Source organism: Chondrus crispus, genomic scaffold, assembly GCF_000350225.1.
Source record: "Chondrus crispus Stackhouse genomic scaffold, scaffold_42, whole genome shotgun sequence".
NCBI lineage: Eukaryota > Rhodophyta > Florideophyceae > Gigartinales > Gigartinaceae > Chondrus > Chondrus crispus.
In genome coordinates this window covers 361,590-373,989 of record NW_005179363.1, presented here as the reverse complement: position 1 = coordinate 373,989, position 12,400 = coordinate 361,590, and the positions used below count along the sequence as shown (strand labels likewise).

The 12,400-nt window shown below is 51.8% G+C and overlaps 9 protein-coding genes across 9 annotated transcripts in view; 3 read left to right on the top strand and 6 right to left on the bottom strand.

Annotated features, from left to right (window-relative positions):
* Nucleotides 1-479, bottom strand: part of CHC_T00006497001 (hypothetical protein) — a 1,080-nt gene extending 601 nt beyond the window's left edge. The window contains exon 1 of the mRNA XM_005719093.1: nucleotides 1-479. This exon is cut by the window's left edge and continues 601 nt beyond it. Coding sequence (XP_005719150.1) covers nucleotides 1-479 — 479 coding nt within the window.
* Nucleotides 480-495: 16 nt separating this feature from the next.
* CHC_T00006496001 (hypothetical protein) lies at nucleotides 496-624 on the top strand. Its single transcript, XM_005719092.1, has one exon. The coding sequence runs from the start codon at nucleotides 496-498 to the stop codon at nucleotides 622-624; it is 129 nt and encodes a 42-aa protein (XP_005719149.1).
* Nucleotides 625-641: 17 nt separating this feature from the next.
* On the top strand, nucleotides 642-776 carry CHC_T00006495001 (hypothetical protein). The gene has a single exon (XM_005719091.1). It carries the CDS (start codon nucleotides 642-644, stop codon nucleotides 774-776), a length of 135 nt encoding a protein of 44 aa, XP_005719148.1.
* Nucleotides 777-802: 26 nt separating this feature from the next.
* Nucleotides 803-1,096, bottom strand: CHC_T00006494001 (hypothetical protein). Its single transcript, XM_005719090.1, has one exon. It carries the CDS (start codon nucleotides 1,094-1,096, stop codon nucleotides 803-805), a length of 294 nt encoding a protein of 97 aa, XP_005719147.1.
* A 47-nt stretch (nucleotides 1,097-1,143) lies between these two features.
* On the bottom strand, nucleotides 1,144-1,548 carry CHC_T00006493001 (hypothetical protein). The gene has a single exon (XM_005719089.1). The coding sequence runs from the start codon at nucleotides 1,546-1,548 to the stop codon at nucleotides 1,144-1,146; it is 405 nt and encodes a 134-aa protein (XP_005719146.1).
* Nucleotides 1,549-1,728: 180 nt separating this feature from the next.
* CHC_T00006492001 (hypothetical protein) lies at nucleotides 1,729-2,196 on the bottom strand. Its single transcript, XM_005719088.1, has one exon. The coding sequence runs from the start codon at nucleotides 2,194-2,196 to the stop codon at nucleotides 1,729-1,731; it is 468 nt and encodes a 155-aa protein (XP_005719145.1).
* An 11-nt stretch (nucleotides 2,197-2,207) lies between these two features.
* Nucleotides 2,208-2,648, bottom strand: CHC_T00006491001 (hypothetical protein). The gene has a single exon (XM_005719087.1). The coding sequence runs from the start codon at nucleotides 2,646-2,648 to the stop codon at nucleotides 2,208-2,210; it is 441 nt and encodes a 146-aa protein (XP_005719144.1).
* Nucleotides 2,649-4,038: 1,390 nt separating this feature from the next.
* On the top strand, nucleotides 4,039-7,176 carry CHC_T00006490001 (hypothetical protein). The gene has a single exon (XM_005719086.1). The coding sequence runs from the start codon at nucleotides 4,039-4,041 to the stop codon at nucleotides 7,174-7,176; it is 3,138 nt and encodes a 1,045-aa protein (XP_005719143.1).
* A 1,238-nt stretch (nucleotides 7,177-8,414) lies between these two features.
* Nucleotides 8,415-9,218, bottom strand: CHC_T00006489001 (hypothetical protein). Its single transcript, XM_005719085.1, has one exon. It carries the CDS (start codon nucleotides 9,216-9,218, stop codon nucleotides 8,415-8,417), a length of 804 nt encoding a protein of 267 aa, XP_005719142.1.
* Between the last annotated feature and the right edge of the window lie 3,182 nt (nucleotides 9,219-12,400).

Here is a 12,400-nt window from a genome sequence, read left to right as displayed (position 1 = left end):
GCGTCACGGCCGCCTCCGCCGCCTACGTCGGGAGCGTCACCCTGGCCCCCTCTCTCTGCGCGCGCGCCCGTCTGCACCACCGCCAGCTCGTCCAGATCCGCGTCGAGCGCACTGCCTTGGAACTCTGGACCTACGTCATTGTTGCCGACCGCGCCGCCGCGGAGGACACCGTCTGCGTCAACGGCGCCGCCGCCTTGCATGTCGCCGCGGGAGACATCGTCTCCATAACGGCCTACGCTCGCTCCGCCCGACGCTTGCCAAAGAGGCTCCCGGTTTGGGATGCCCTCGATCCCGCGGAAAGCACCCGTGCACAGTACGTGCACATCGAGCCCGCGGACGACGTCACGGTCGAGCTTGCCGTGGGAAAGATACATAGGCCACGTGTCACGGCTGTCAAAGAAGGGGTGAGCTGTCCTTGCGTCGTCGTGGATGAGGAGTGGATGCGTCAGGCCAGCTTGGAGGACGGTATGCAAGTTCATCTCGTCAACGTCAGTAATGGACAGAGGGATGTGCTCGTGCTTCGTGCGGGGAAGGAGGGTACCCGTGTATGTGAGGTCCACATGTTTGGGGGCCAGGTCGAAAGCGTTGAGGCCCGCTTTGGGGACAGGTCGGGCTATCAAGTAGGAGATATCGTTATTGTTATGGCCTATGGCGAGGTCACTACCGGCGCATTAGAAAGAGGGTCTGTACCTGACATGAACCTTTGCTTTCCGTATGAGATTCCTGATAAGGATCGCCTTGAGTGCGTCGGCATTTTGAATGGCTACCCTTCGTGACACCGCCCCTTTTTTGTCCTTGCCTTTCAGTTTTGTGCATCCACGCTCTCCTCATAATCGTCGTTCCGCCGCACTGAGATAGTCAGGCCAGGCTTCCACGCCACGTGCCAATGTTTGTGCTTCGCGGAAGCAACTTGACAGTAATCAGTGACAAGCCTTACCCAAAAATTTCCATGATCTCCGAACGAATTCACAGTAAATAATACTGTGGTAAATCTACAGCAATGTATCCTCTTGCTGCGCAATCTCGAGCTGTACAGCAGAGGGTACAGTAAGTTACCAAAGGTACAAGTCCTACGACGCACGCGCACGCCAATCATTTCGCCATGCACAACGCCGTCAACCTCGCCGCACTTGTTCTCCCGTTCTAGTACACACCGGGAATCATCTTGTACGGTACCAACCGGCAATACTCTTCGTAGTACTTGCCATACTTCTCCGAGCATCGAACTTCGTCACGATACGCCCGATCCGTCAATAATATCGTCAAGAACATCACATACACGTACGGGATCACGCCTGTCCCACCTGCGGGCACGCTCCAACAAAAGGTGAGCGCAATCTCAAACACGTAGTTCACATGTCTCGACACGCCCCACCATCCACTTGCCAACAGCAAACTGCGTCGCTTCTTGCCATCCCCCGTCACGTACTGTGCCTCGATGCTCACGGGTTTCTGACCCCAGATTGTTACCTGTCCGTTCGTCGCACGAAACACCTCGCGCTGCTTGTCCGTCCAGTAGTTGCAGCAGATGGCCCCAACGCCGACCATCGTTATCGCAACGGCGACGCGCGGGTCCCACACGACCGGGTGCGTGGCAAGGTAGTAACTCGTCAGCGTGTAGATGCTTGGGAGGAAGGCGGTGCAGCCCCAAAAGATGTAGAAACCGAAGCGGTCATGAATGATGTCAACCTATAAAGAGAGCGACACAGAAGCATCGCGGCATTCGCGTTAGTATAACGGTCTAAGATAGATCCAAAATAAGCACACATGAGAATGGTCAAGACTTACTGAGTTGAAATAGCCGGCCTCCCAAACGAAAAACTTGAAGATGTACACCAGTTGGAGAACGACTGAAACTAACATAGAATTGGACACATATCCGTACTGCTCCCTCTGCTTGCAAGCAAACGCGACTATGGCAACACTCCAGCCCATCAAGGCAAAGCGACAATTCACGAGCTGCTTCAAACTAACGCCAAAGATTTCCGGGTGCAGCTCCGTTCCATGCCACATATCCCATACGATACCGAAACTGGTCGTGCCGCTGTCCGAGTTGGTGGGAAAATAAATCCCCCTAAAGTACAAGAGAACAGTGACAACAAGGGCAAACTTGCCCAGAAAAGCGAGGACCTCACCGAAATGGTCGTAAAGAAGGCCATATCGAATAAACCCTTTCCATGCGGCAATCCCGAGCATCGCATGCGTAATCAAGAAGCAAGCGACGCCGTTGAGGCTATACTGCGGTCGGTTGCCCATCGGCGTTGGAATGGCGAGAAACTTCTTGCCTGGGACGAGAAGAAGCAGAAGTAGCTGCGCAACAAGAAACGTGAGTACCAGCTGGGCAGCGAAGAGTGTGGGAGAGGGAAAGTTTGCCCATATTTGCAAGGGGGAGTCTTGCAGGCAGAGGCGCAGGTCACCCGAATAGTGATAGCAAACAACCCACACGAATTGGACGCCGGGGGGAGCGATAACGATGAGCAAGAGGGGAACGAGGGTGGTGCGAAAGAAGGTGTCGGCAGAAGACTTTGAGGGCTCCATTCCGGTGATGGGGCAAGGACGAGGAAGAAGGAATGCGGGAGGGAGAGGGTGCGGTTCTCAGAACCGCACCGCCTTGATTGGTGATGTGGCAATAAGGCACACTTCCGCATCGGTGCTGTATTGAAATGGTGTTGAACAATGTGACTATGTATGGATTCCATACATAGTGATGTGAATCATATCGTACAGTATCCTAATCTGGTCTGGCATTTCACAGTAATTTACAGAGTAAGTACCATTGTACTGTTGTATTGAAAATCGTATTCGTGTACACGAGTACACGTGTATTACGCGAGTGTACACCACCATCCATATCTGAGGGTTTGAAGATCTGTAATGTCGCTACGAAGGGTAGCCGTAGACTCACTTGACTTGATGTGAGGCATGTAACTGTATGAGCGCGTTATGCATGCTTGTACACACAGATACTGCGCGGTTACAGAATGTGGGCACCGCTGCTGTGGCAACGACACAAGCGCATCTAGAGGGGTCTACAGATGCTGTTTCACGGTAGATGTTTGCGTCTAAGGGGCTAGTAGCTGCAGATGGCAGATACATCAACCGTCGAAGTAGACGCGCCGTCGAAGTGTCGTGCTCAGAAACATCACGAAGGGCTCCGGCAGCTCTTCGTCGTGTAATATGCATCTATACGGGTATCTGTCGCCGTTCCGTCGTTGATCAAGACTTATCGCAGCTGACGGGCGCCGTCTATAAACTTTATCTGCATTGCGGTTGTTCAAGCTTGTTGAAACAGGCGTGGAAGGGTACAGTATGTGCATCTTCCTTTTTAGTCTCGATACGCCATACGCTTCTGAAGCAGAGACAGAGAGCAGCACACAGTGTAGAAAATGTATTACAAACTATAATACCGCACACAAGACCGAAGGCCATTTATGTGTGTGCTGTGGTGCTGGCACCACCGGGTGGTGCAGTGGCACCACCGCACGACATGACCCTACAGTGGCGTACAGTATACAGCACGGAATCTTCGATCTTTCCGATTGAGGACGAATCTGACCTCAGGTGTCCCGAAAATGATCCTTTTTGTTTTGCAGTTTCTACAATGCATCTGATTGCAATCTCTGCCCCGCTCTATCCACCTCCACCCCTCCGAAAGGTGACAGAGCCCCCTCACTTCTTACTGACAACGTCCAATTTGTACGTGGATTCGAATTGCACGCTTCCTTCCTCCCTCCGCGCTTCGCCCTCTGCCGCGGCTGAATCGAAGATGCCCAATCGATCCGTCGAGCTGGCATATCCCCAGCCTCAGTCGCACCCGCCCTGCACACAGCCCCCCGACTCAGATCCCAACCCCGACCCCGACCCCGACCCCGACCCCGACCCCGACCCCGACCCCGACCTTGACCCCGACCACGCACTTCAATCTGACTCGATCCACAGCATAGAGTTTTCCTAGCATTTCCACCGCGATTCGCCTAGTCGCCTCTTCTATTCCGCCGATACGCCTGCCATCTAACATCTCACCACCCCTACACCTTCATGGACAATTCTGACAGCAGCGACCCCGTCCCCTACTCTGGTTACACCCCTCTCACCCCCTCTGACTTTCCCTTTCGAGAAGACAAGCAAAAGCACTGGGACGCCGAGAACCCCGTTGATCCTACTTTTCTCGTTGACAAGACCACTCGTTCTAAGTCCCTCCTTCTCTGCCTCGTCGTCTTCGCCATCGCCTTTTTGATCCTGTTTGTCTGGCAGATCCTCGTGGCAAAGTGCGTCGTCAGTTCTCTTTGCGAAAAAAATGATGCAAGCTCTGGACCTACCACAGACTATTTGTTCCAAACCTTCACCTTCAGGGTTCCCTCCGCCCTGCTCTGGATCGGCCTTGTCGTGGGAGCCCTCGCTTTCTTTATGGCTGCAAGAGCCGTCTACACGTTGCTCATGATCGATGTCGGACCGGCCCGGCTGTTAGAGACTTCAATGCTCTTGCGCAAGGTTGCATCTACGGTTCTACTGCATCAATACGCCATCATGGTCCTCCCAACCGTCTTCGTCTTTACCTTGATCGGCGCCTTTATCAACTGGGCCACTGCCTCTTGTTTCATTCTTGGAGCTCTTATGGCTCTTGCAGCTGGACAGGCTGGAGTTTCTATTGCCACGAGAGGGCAGGTCCGCAGCGCTGCTCAAGCTGTCGATGACGTTAAGGCCCCGTTCAAGGTTTCATATCGCTCGGGTGCCGCGATCAGTTCCGCCGTTCTCGGCATAGCCGTGCTCGTTCCACCCGCCTTGTATTTGATGATTTCTGATGTTCGTGCCCTCGCCGGCCTTGCTGCAGGGTCGACCGCGGCATCCCTCTTCGTTCGCATGGCAAATGGCATTTTAACCCGTGCTACGAATACTAGCGCGACCAATCTATGCGATAACGGCGATGGCGTAATTGAAAACCCGCAAGATGCTCACCTCATCGCTGCATATGCAAGCTCCGGACTCGGCGCCATTGTGGGTACGGCAAGTGATACCTTCGCTTCTATCGCCAGCGCCGTGGCTGGTACTGCCATTCTTGGGACAAGCCTTCCCTTCTTTTATCGCAACTCGCTCGCTATGTGCGTATTTAATCATCTCTACGTCGACCAGGTCTGTGGGCCCTTTGGATATCCCCAAAGATTGTCCTACGCAACGTACATATGCAAAGAGGATAATCTGTACATGAAATATCCCGATCTGAGGACGTGGGGATCCAACTCGGCGTTTGTTGCCCTTCCTTTTGTTATCGTTGCCATCGGTATTCTCGTATCACTTGTTTGCACTGTTTATCCGCTGTACGGAAAGTATGCTGTTTCATACGAAAGTCAGGCACTCTGTGTTGTTCGTGGCGTACGGATAACGATGCGGCGCAACTACGTCATCGGATATGTCCTGTTTATTGCTGCGTCAGCTGCTTTATGCTTTGGCCTCTTCGGCCCACTGTCAGAATTTCAGAGTTACCAAGGGCTTGGAAAGGTGAAAGTCCAGAGAATGGTACTCGACGGCTCCAGTGGACAGTGCGGAGAGAAGTATTTGAACTTTTCGGGCGGCGAGGAGGTGAATCCCGTCCCTGTGCCACAAGGAGGTGTTCTGAAAATGGATCATTATCGGCCGATGACCGTGTCAGGAAGGAGTCTTGGAAATGCAAACTCGACGTCGTGGCGCTTATTTGGATGTCTCATTTTGGGAGTGCTCTTGGCGGCCACTATGACTGGAATCACTTGTGATCATTTCACATCAGCGACTGCTCTCCCTACCGCTAAAGTTACCGCATTTGTCCAGAGTGGCAATTTGTCAAAGGCTATTATCCAAGCAATTACTAATGGTTTAATTGCTACGGCGCTCCAGGCCTTGCTGGTTGCTATCGCACTACTCTCGTCTTACAAACTGTTCGGGGCGTACGGAACTGGTTTGACGACACTGGGGTTTCTATGTTCTGCTGGTTCCAGAACAACGTCAACGATGATGAACCATGTCGCTGAGAACTCAAATAATATCTCTTGCGCCTCCAGGATGCGATACTGGCGGCGAACATTCTGTGAAGTGCTAAGTTTAGTAAGCAGTACTACAACAGCATCAAATACTGAGTTCGCAAATGGAGCTTCAGTGCTGACGGCCTGCACGCTCTTCCTAGCTGTTGCACACCAATCTGGGCTAGTCCCATCACCACGCGGCTTGGTAAGCCCGGAGGAAAGCTCTTCGTCGCCATCACCGTCGGTTTTCATTGCCAATTCCGAACTTTTGCCTGTCTCCGACATACTCGTGACTGTAAGTGCTTTTCTTGGTGTGCTTCTTCCGTTTGCAGTAGCAGGGCTTCTGGTGGCCGCATCCGCCCAGGCTACCGACGAAGTGGCTTTCGAATCCGAGAACTATACCCATGCGGAGATCACAGCCGTCGCTTTCTTCAGACGAATAGCAAGGCTGATGCTTCTTGAGTCGGTGATCCCTGTCACAATTTCACTTTTTGCTCCTGTGGTTATTGGATTCGGATTTGGTCAGCGGGCCTTGAGCGGGTGGCTCATGGCCCTCATACCGGCCGGTTATATCTTGGGAACCTTTTTAACGAGTGCATCAAGTAGCTGGAATAGCGCGGATAGGCAAGTTGGAGCCGATCTGACGCCGAGTGAGCTGCTTCCTTGTGAAAATGCAAGGCATATGCCCCGGCTATTGCGGGAGGGACGAGGTCGTTTTACAAGCGAGTTGACCAGCGCACTTCGAGATTGCGCCGGACCGGGTTTGCAATCACTGTCGAAGTTTTCGGCTTCCATGAGCCTTGTAGCTGCCACAGTGATGCGTCCAGATGATGACAAAGGCTGGATTGGTGGGATCATCCTGGCGATTATCGCGGTGTTTCTTCTTGTGTTCGCTCTACTGAAGAGCCGATGGTGGGCTCAAGGAGTGTCCAGAAGTGCTCGGGATGAGGCGCAAGTTCGAGCTCCTCCGAAACAAGTTTCCCCGTTTTACGAAGAAGGCCCAATGATAGACCCGGCGACTGTGCGACCTGGAAGCCAAGTGCATGATGCTTTGTTAGCAATAGGCAGTCCAACCGAACCAGTCTCGCCAACGATATTGCCTGGGGTACTGGAGGACCCCTTCACGCAAAGGCCCGACAATTTTTTTAGGTTTATGTCAAGTACGGACGAAGTTGTTGTCTAGCGCTTCTTCCCCAGAAAGGCATCAAGTTCCTAAATGCACTGCAGATGGAGATGCGCACTGCAAGGGATTGAAAACCCATCCTTCTGTTGGTACAGAGATCACCTGCTAAGTATCAGCACTAAACCAAGTGAATGGTTTCGGCAATACTGTACCCTTGGGTACTGTAGATCAGAAGTCAAATTCGGCTTGCTGCCGGGATAGCTCTTCCATCCGCGCAAGGTTTTTGGCGATGCTGAAGAAGAAGGGACAAATCCGCGCGAATTGCTTGTACTGTATGGTTGGGGGATTTGGTGGAGCAGCGCTGGAAAGAAATAAGATCTTGTGGCTTTGAGGGCCGTCAGACCCAGAATATCTTATTTCTGGCAACGGCTCTGAATCGTGGTTTTGATTATCGCAGTAATGAAACTCGGCATAGCGTCTATCCTTGGGCCTACCCGTTTGCTTCTTAGATTAAGTAGTTAATATCCTCATACGTGTACTGTGGTGTTTGTCGCAACAGTAAACGCTTTTCTTAAAGCAATGACTCACTTTAGTTTTACTGGGTTTTGCTTGTGTCTGCCCTTCACGGACCCACGGCTGTGCACCAAGAACGAATGAACCTCAAAGCCTAGGAGGCTTGTCGCAACTAGCCTACATAATCGCGACAACTGTCCTAGGGTGCGGCTTTTTACAGTAAAACGAAGCAAGGTGGAAATGGTGCACCATCTCATGTGCTTTCTCTTTTTAGTTTAGTGCAAGAAAACCCCACTCACTGCGCATTTCATGCGTAGTCCGGGCTGTACAGCACCAAGGGTTGTACATTTGAAAGAATAAGTCAACAGGCTCACGCCGTTGCTCCGCATCGTCTGCATGGTCCAAGTCGTTAGAATACTCTCATAGCCAATGGAATAGTTTGGGTTCCAATTTTCTTTGTGTCCAGCACTCTTGGGAGTTTCTCCGAGAGAGCACCAAGCCGTCTCGTCTCTACCCTTGGGTAGCTCATTCAGGCCCATCCGAAATACACAAAATTGTCCGCTTACATTTTTTGTCGATGAAATGAGACTTGGAATGAGTATGAATAAATCTTCTTGTGATGCGGCGCAGAAATAGGGTGCGTCTCTCGAGACGATATCTGCCTCAATTCCGTGGCACTGGAAGGATCGGTCTATGACCGTGTAGTGGGAATGAAATTGTCCCATGCATATCACCGTGGTCTTCCCATCCGTGACTTTCGCTGCAGCTCTTACGTCTTCCCCGCGTTAACGCTGCGCATGCGTGAACTCCATTTGTGTTCCCGCCCCGGCACTTAAATTTCCGTGCTGCCCATCGGCAAGACCAAGGGCGTTAGCGACTTTCTGCAAGTTCATTACTCTTTCTTTCAACTCATTCAACCTATGTTTCAGGGACTCATTTTGCCTCTGGACGAGTGTGGCCTGCTCCATGTCTCTCTGATTTTCGGCCTTCTTCCGAAGCCGACTCCTTCGAGCACTTGATCGATTGCGTGCAGCACGGGCACGCCGAATTTCAGCTCTTGTCTTTCCGACTTGGTCGGGAGGCTTTGCCTGGCTGTCTCTCGGCTGTGTCGGCGGTTTAGAACGACCCACGCGATGTGACGAGGTATCCATCTTGCCATGCTTTACCATGCTCTGGGACAGCGGTATTTGATGTGAATGTGACGTATTGGACATAAATTGGATATGTTCTCTGCTTTGTACCTGACCGCGCTCGTGCGTGCGCACATGCAGCGACTGATTTCCCTTCAGCAGCACGCTCTTGAAGCTTCCGAGAGAATCCATAAGATTTTCTTCATGATCTAGAGTGTACGATGTGCATGGCAAGCGGTTGGCCGGAACTGAGGAAGACCTCTGAAGAAGCACGTCAAAGTCCACCATGGTGGTCTCCGGGCTGGAGGATTGGCTTGGGATCGTGCGAGATGAGTTGCAGGATGAGAGTTGATGGTGCGAGTCAGGGGAAGAGCGCAGCCATGAAGCCTGGGTGTGATAGGATGAGTGGGGTTTCGAAGCTGGAAACCTGGACATGACGAGATGAGTTGCCGGCTGCATGTCAGCAAGTGTGGAAGAAAGGAAGGGTGCTAGGAATATGAAGCGGCACTTGCGTGGAGAGATGAGTTAGAGTGGTGGTTGAAGGTGGAGGTTAAAGAACAAAGTTGTGCTCGCCAGCTCAGCGAATGGAGTTGCGCGGTAATGGACACCGAGGACTCAACGGACGGAAACTGGACGACACGTCAGGACCGGGTTGGAGTGCAGGCGTTGGTTGAAGTTGAGCGGACCTTGGAGGATTGCCACGATGGAGCTGGGTTTGTGAATCCGAGCATGCCAGCGGCAGAAAGCAAATGTTTGGTTGATAGAATTAGGAAGCGGATGAAGATGGATCGAAGCGCTAGAGGAAGACAAGTCGCAAAGGGGCATGCACAAAACGGGGGATTCGTGAGAATTTTTGTTGATGAGTGGGAATGCGGTTGAGTCGTCGGAGGCTGAGGAGGCAATGAAGAAGTCGAGCAACAATGATGGAGGGGGTGGAGCAGGTGGTTTAATAACCGCAGAGGAAAATAGAACGAGGAGTAGATGGGGATGTGCGGGTATTGTGTTTGGAGGGTTTCGACTAGGGATTATGGTCGGGGGTACAGGGCGAGAAGCGAGTGCTGATAATGTACGGCAAGAACAAGGAGAAGATTCGAAGCAGACTCGTGTGCAATTGTCGGTGCACGAGAATAAGGAGAATGAGATACTGCAAAGGTCTCAAGATAAAAGGTTGAGCGAGGGTGGAAAGAAAATGTAAGAGGTAGAAATGTACAAAACGGATGATTTGGAAGATACAGGGCGCGGATGAGAATGGAAAGGCAAAGTTGAAAATTAAGGGGGAGCGGGGGATGTGAGTAGGGGGATGTGAGTAGGGGGATGTGTTGGAAAGGCGTTCGAAGGCAACGTTGAGGTATGAAAAGGAGGAAGAGACTTGGGAAAAAGGAATGGATTGAAAGGAAATTAGGTTCCTGACGTGAATAATGGTAACCGCGCAGTAGTGTACAGTGGAGGAAGAGGAGGGGGGGATGGTTTTTTGGAATAAGGGTTGTTGTTGGCGCTAGTTTGTCGGTGGGACGTGGGACGAAGAAGGAGGGAGGAAGAACGTGACACGGTCATGGGATTGGACGAAGGAATTATATTACTAAATGAGTTGCAAGAGGAGATTTGACTGGGGGATGCAGGTGCGAGGGTGGAAATGTTGTGTGCGTCGAATGAAGCGGGAGAGAAGGGAGGAGGGGGCGGTAGGGAGGGGGCGGTAGGAACGGGTGAATGAAAGAATGAATGAATGGATGGATAGTGTGGGAGGGGTGTGTTGAGACAGTCGGTCGAGGAAGAGGGTGTTTCAGAGGCAGAGAGGGCAAAAGAGTAAATAGTTATCGGTAGTGATGGTACTGTAGCAGGCTGAAGGGGATGGCGGCGTGACTGGAGGCTGTCAGGTGCGGTCACGCCAATGCGCGACGTGAGCTAACGCTCCGTTATTCGGCGGACTGCATTACACCTGTCCTGAAGCGTTTCATTGGCTTACGCATAGTCACACATCAGTTTCCATTACAGTTCTGGCGGACGGAGATGAAATTCGGAAGAAAAAGAGGGGCCCCGGCAATGTCAGGGCTCGTGAGGATCGCAAGAGGCTCTCGCTTTGATGGTACGTACAGTACGGGGGCTGTATGACGGCTGTACCCCTCCTGCATGATCTCAATTCGTGCGTTTTCGGGTACAGCAGCATAATGGCCGTCCCTCGCCTTAGAGCTATGGGTCAATTCAAAGTTGAGATGCTCTTCCAACTTTTCCCCCCCCGCCCCGTCCCATTATCATCCTCGTTGTTGTTTTCATGCATCCAACACATTTCTGTAAGGGCCGTTTACAATATTGTCTTTTTTTTTCTTCCTTTTTCTACTCCCCCCGAAACACGCGGATTTTCCTTTGTATTTATATATTGTATAACGCAACGAGGCAGTTCCTTCATCGCGAGCCCAGGATTCGAATAACTGCGGCATGACCTTCGCAGTGGCGAAACGTCATCACACAAATGTCTTTCTCCAGTATTGGCGTCTGGGTCTCTCATGCGCAGGCCCCTTTTCACCCGCCGGTTTCACCAGTAACAACGCGCAAACTTTACACACATGTATCCACACACCGTCTAATGTCACCCATGCCTCTTGCACACATAACCAATGCAACATATGTGGCCTTTTTCTGAGCGCCCTTCGCCGCCCATTTTCTCCTTCAATTACACATGCAAAAATGATGCTTTGGGCGCACTGTTTACAGCGGGCATCGCCTATCCAACTGGGAGAGGAGAGATCTCCTCGCACCCAAAGTGTCGCGTGTGCTGTAACCGCGCGAGGAGATTAATTAGGTGGGCAACGAGGGTACAGTGTACTCTGTTCTTCTTCAGCGTACTGTACTTACTCTCTGTGTACTGGACAGCGCGCAGAACAGTAAGGTTTACACTCGGGATGGGGAAGGGGAAAGATCACATAATCGAGAATTTATCTCGTCGGACGAAAATAGAGACAGCAAAGTGGTGGTGGTGGTGCAACTAAGTTAGTTGAACTAACCGCGCGGAGATACGACACGCTGTTTTTCTGCGGAGAGTGCAAATCCCACCAAGCCACGTTCTTACTTTACCCTTGGTACTACAGTAAGAAGGTGGCTTGGTGGCCGGCCCTTTGCCCTGGCAAGGGAGCGCTCCGCTTTTTTACATAAAAACTCACACCATCGTGTCATGATGGAGTGCAGAGTTCCTCTCTCTCTCTCCCTCTCCCTCATTCTTGTTCTCCTCGCTCTTCAACTCTCTGTCTGACAGCGAGACTCAGTCGACCTCTCGGCAGCATCGCTGCTCTTTCCATATGGTCTGTAAACAACTATATCACAAGCAAAGACAAGTGAATGGATTAATTTCCATGAGCAGAAACACAACTAGCAGAATCACAACTAGCAGAAACACAACTACGATGATGAATAGTGTACCTCCCCCCTGCCCGCCCGCCCCACGTCTGTAAAACGCATCAACCACCTGTTGAATTTTCCTGCTGTACCCTTGTATGGCCCCCGAACCAGCTTTGTGTTCTGCTCCTACATATTACAACGTCGTCACCTGTTTTCCTTGTCTCCTTTCCTCTTGTTCCACCAACCCAACACCCTCTCTCTCCTGTGCACCAGAGCGTACAGTACCAAGGGTACAACACTGGAGTGCGCTA

Bases quoted from the DNA above. Each gene is read 5' to 3' on its own strand.
- CHC_T00006496001 (XM_005719092.1), top strand. From the start codon at position 496: ATGGACAGAGGGATGTGCTCGTGCTTCGTGCGGGGAAGGAGGGTACCC.
- CHC_T00006495001 (XM_005719091.1), top strand. From the start codon at position 642: ATGGCCTATGGCGAGGTCACTACCGGCGCATTAGAAAGAGGGTCTGTA.
- CHC_T00006494001 (XM_005719090.1), bottom strand. From the start codon at position 1,096: ATGATTGGCGTGCGCGTGCGTCGTAGGACTTGTACCTTTGGTAACTTA.
- CHC_T00006493001 (XM_005719089.1), bottom strand. From the start codon at position 1,548: ATGGTCGGCGTTGGGGCCATCTGCTGCAACTACTGGACGGACAAGCAG.
- CHC_T00006492001 (XM_005719088.1), bottom strand. From the start codon at position 2,196: ATGCTCGGGATTGCCGCATGGAAAGGGTTTATTCGATATGGCCTTCTT.
- CHC_T00006491001 (XM_005719087.1), bottom strand. From the start codon at position 2,648: ATGCGGAAGTGTGCCTTATTGCCACATCACCAATCAAGGCGGTGCGGT.
- CHC_T00006490001 (XM_005719086.1), top strand. From the start codon at position 4,039: ATGGACAATTCTGACAGCAGCGACCCCGTCCCCTACTCTGGTTACACC.
- CHC_T00006489001 (XM_005719085.1), bottom strand. From the start codon at position 9,218: ATGCAGCCGGCAACTCATCTCGTCATGTCCAGGTTTCCAGCTTCGAAA.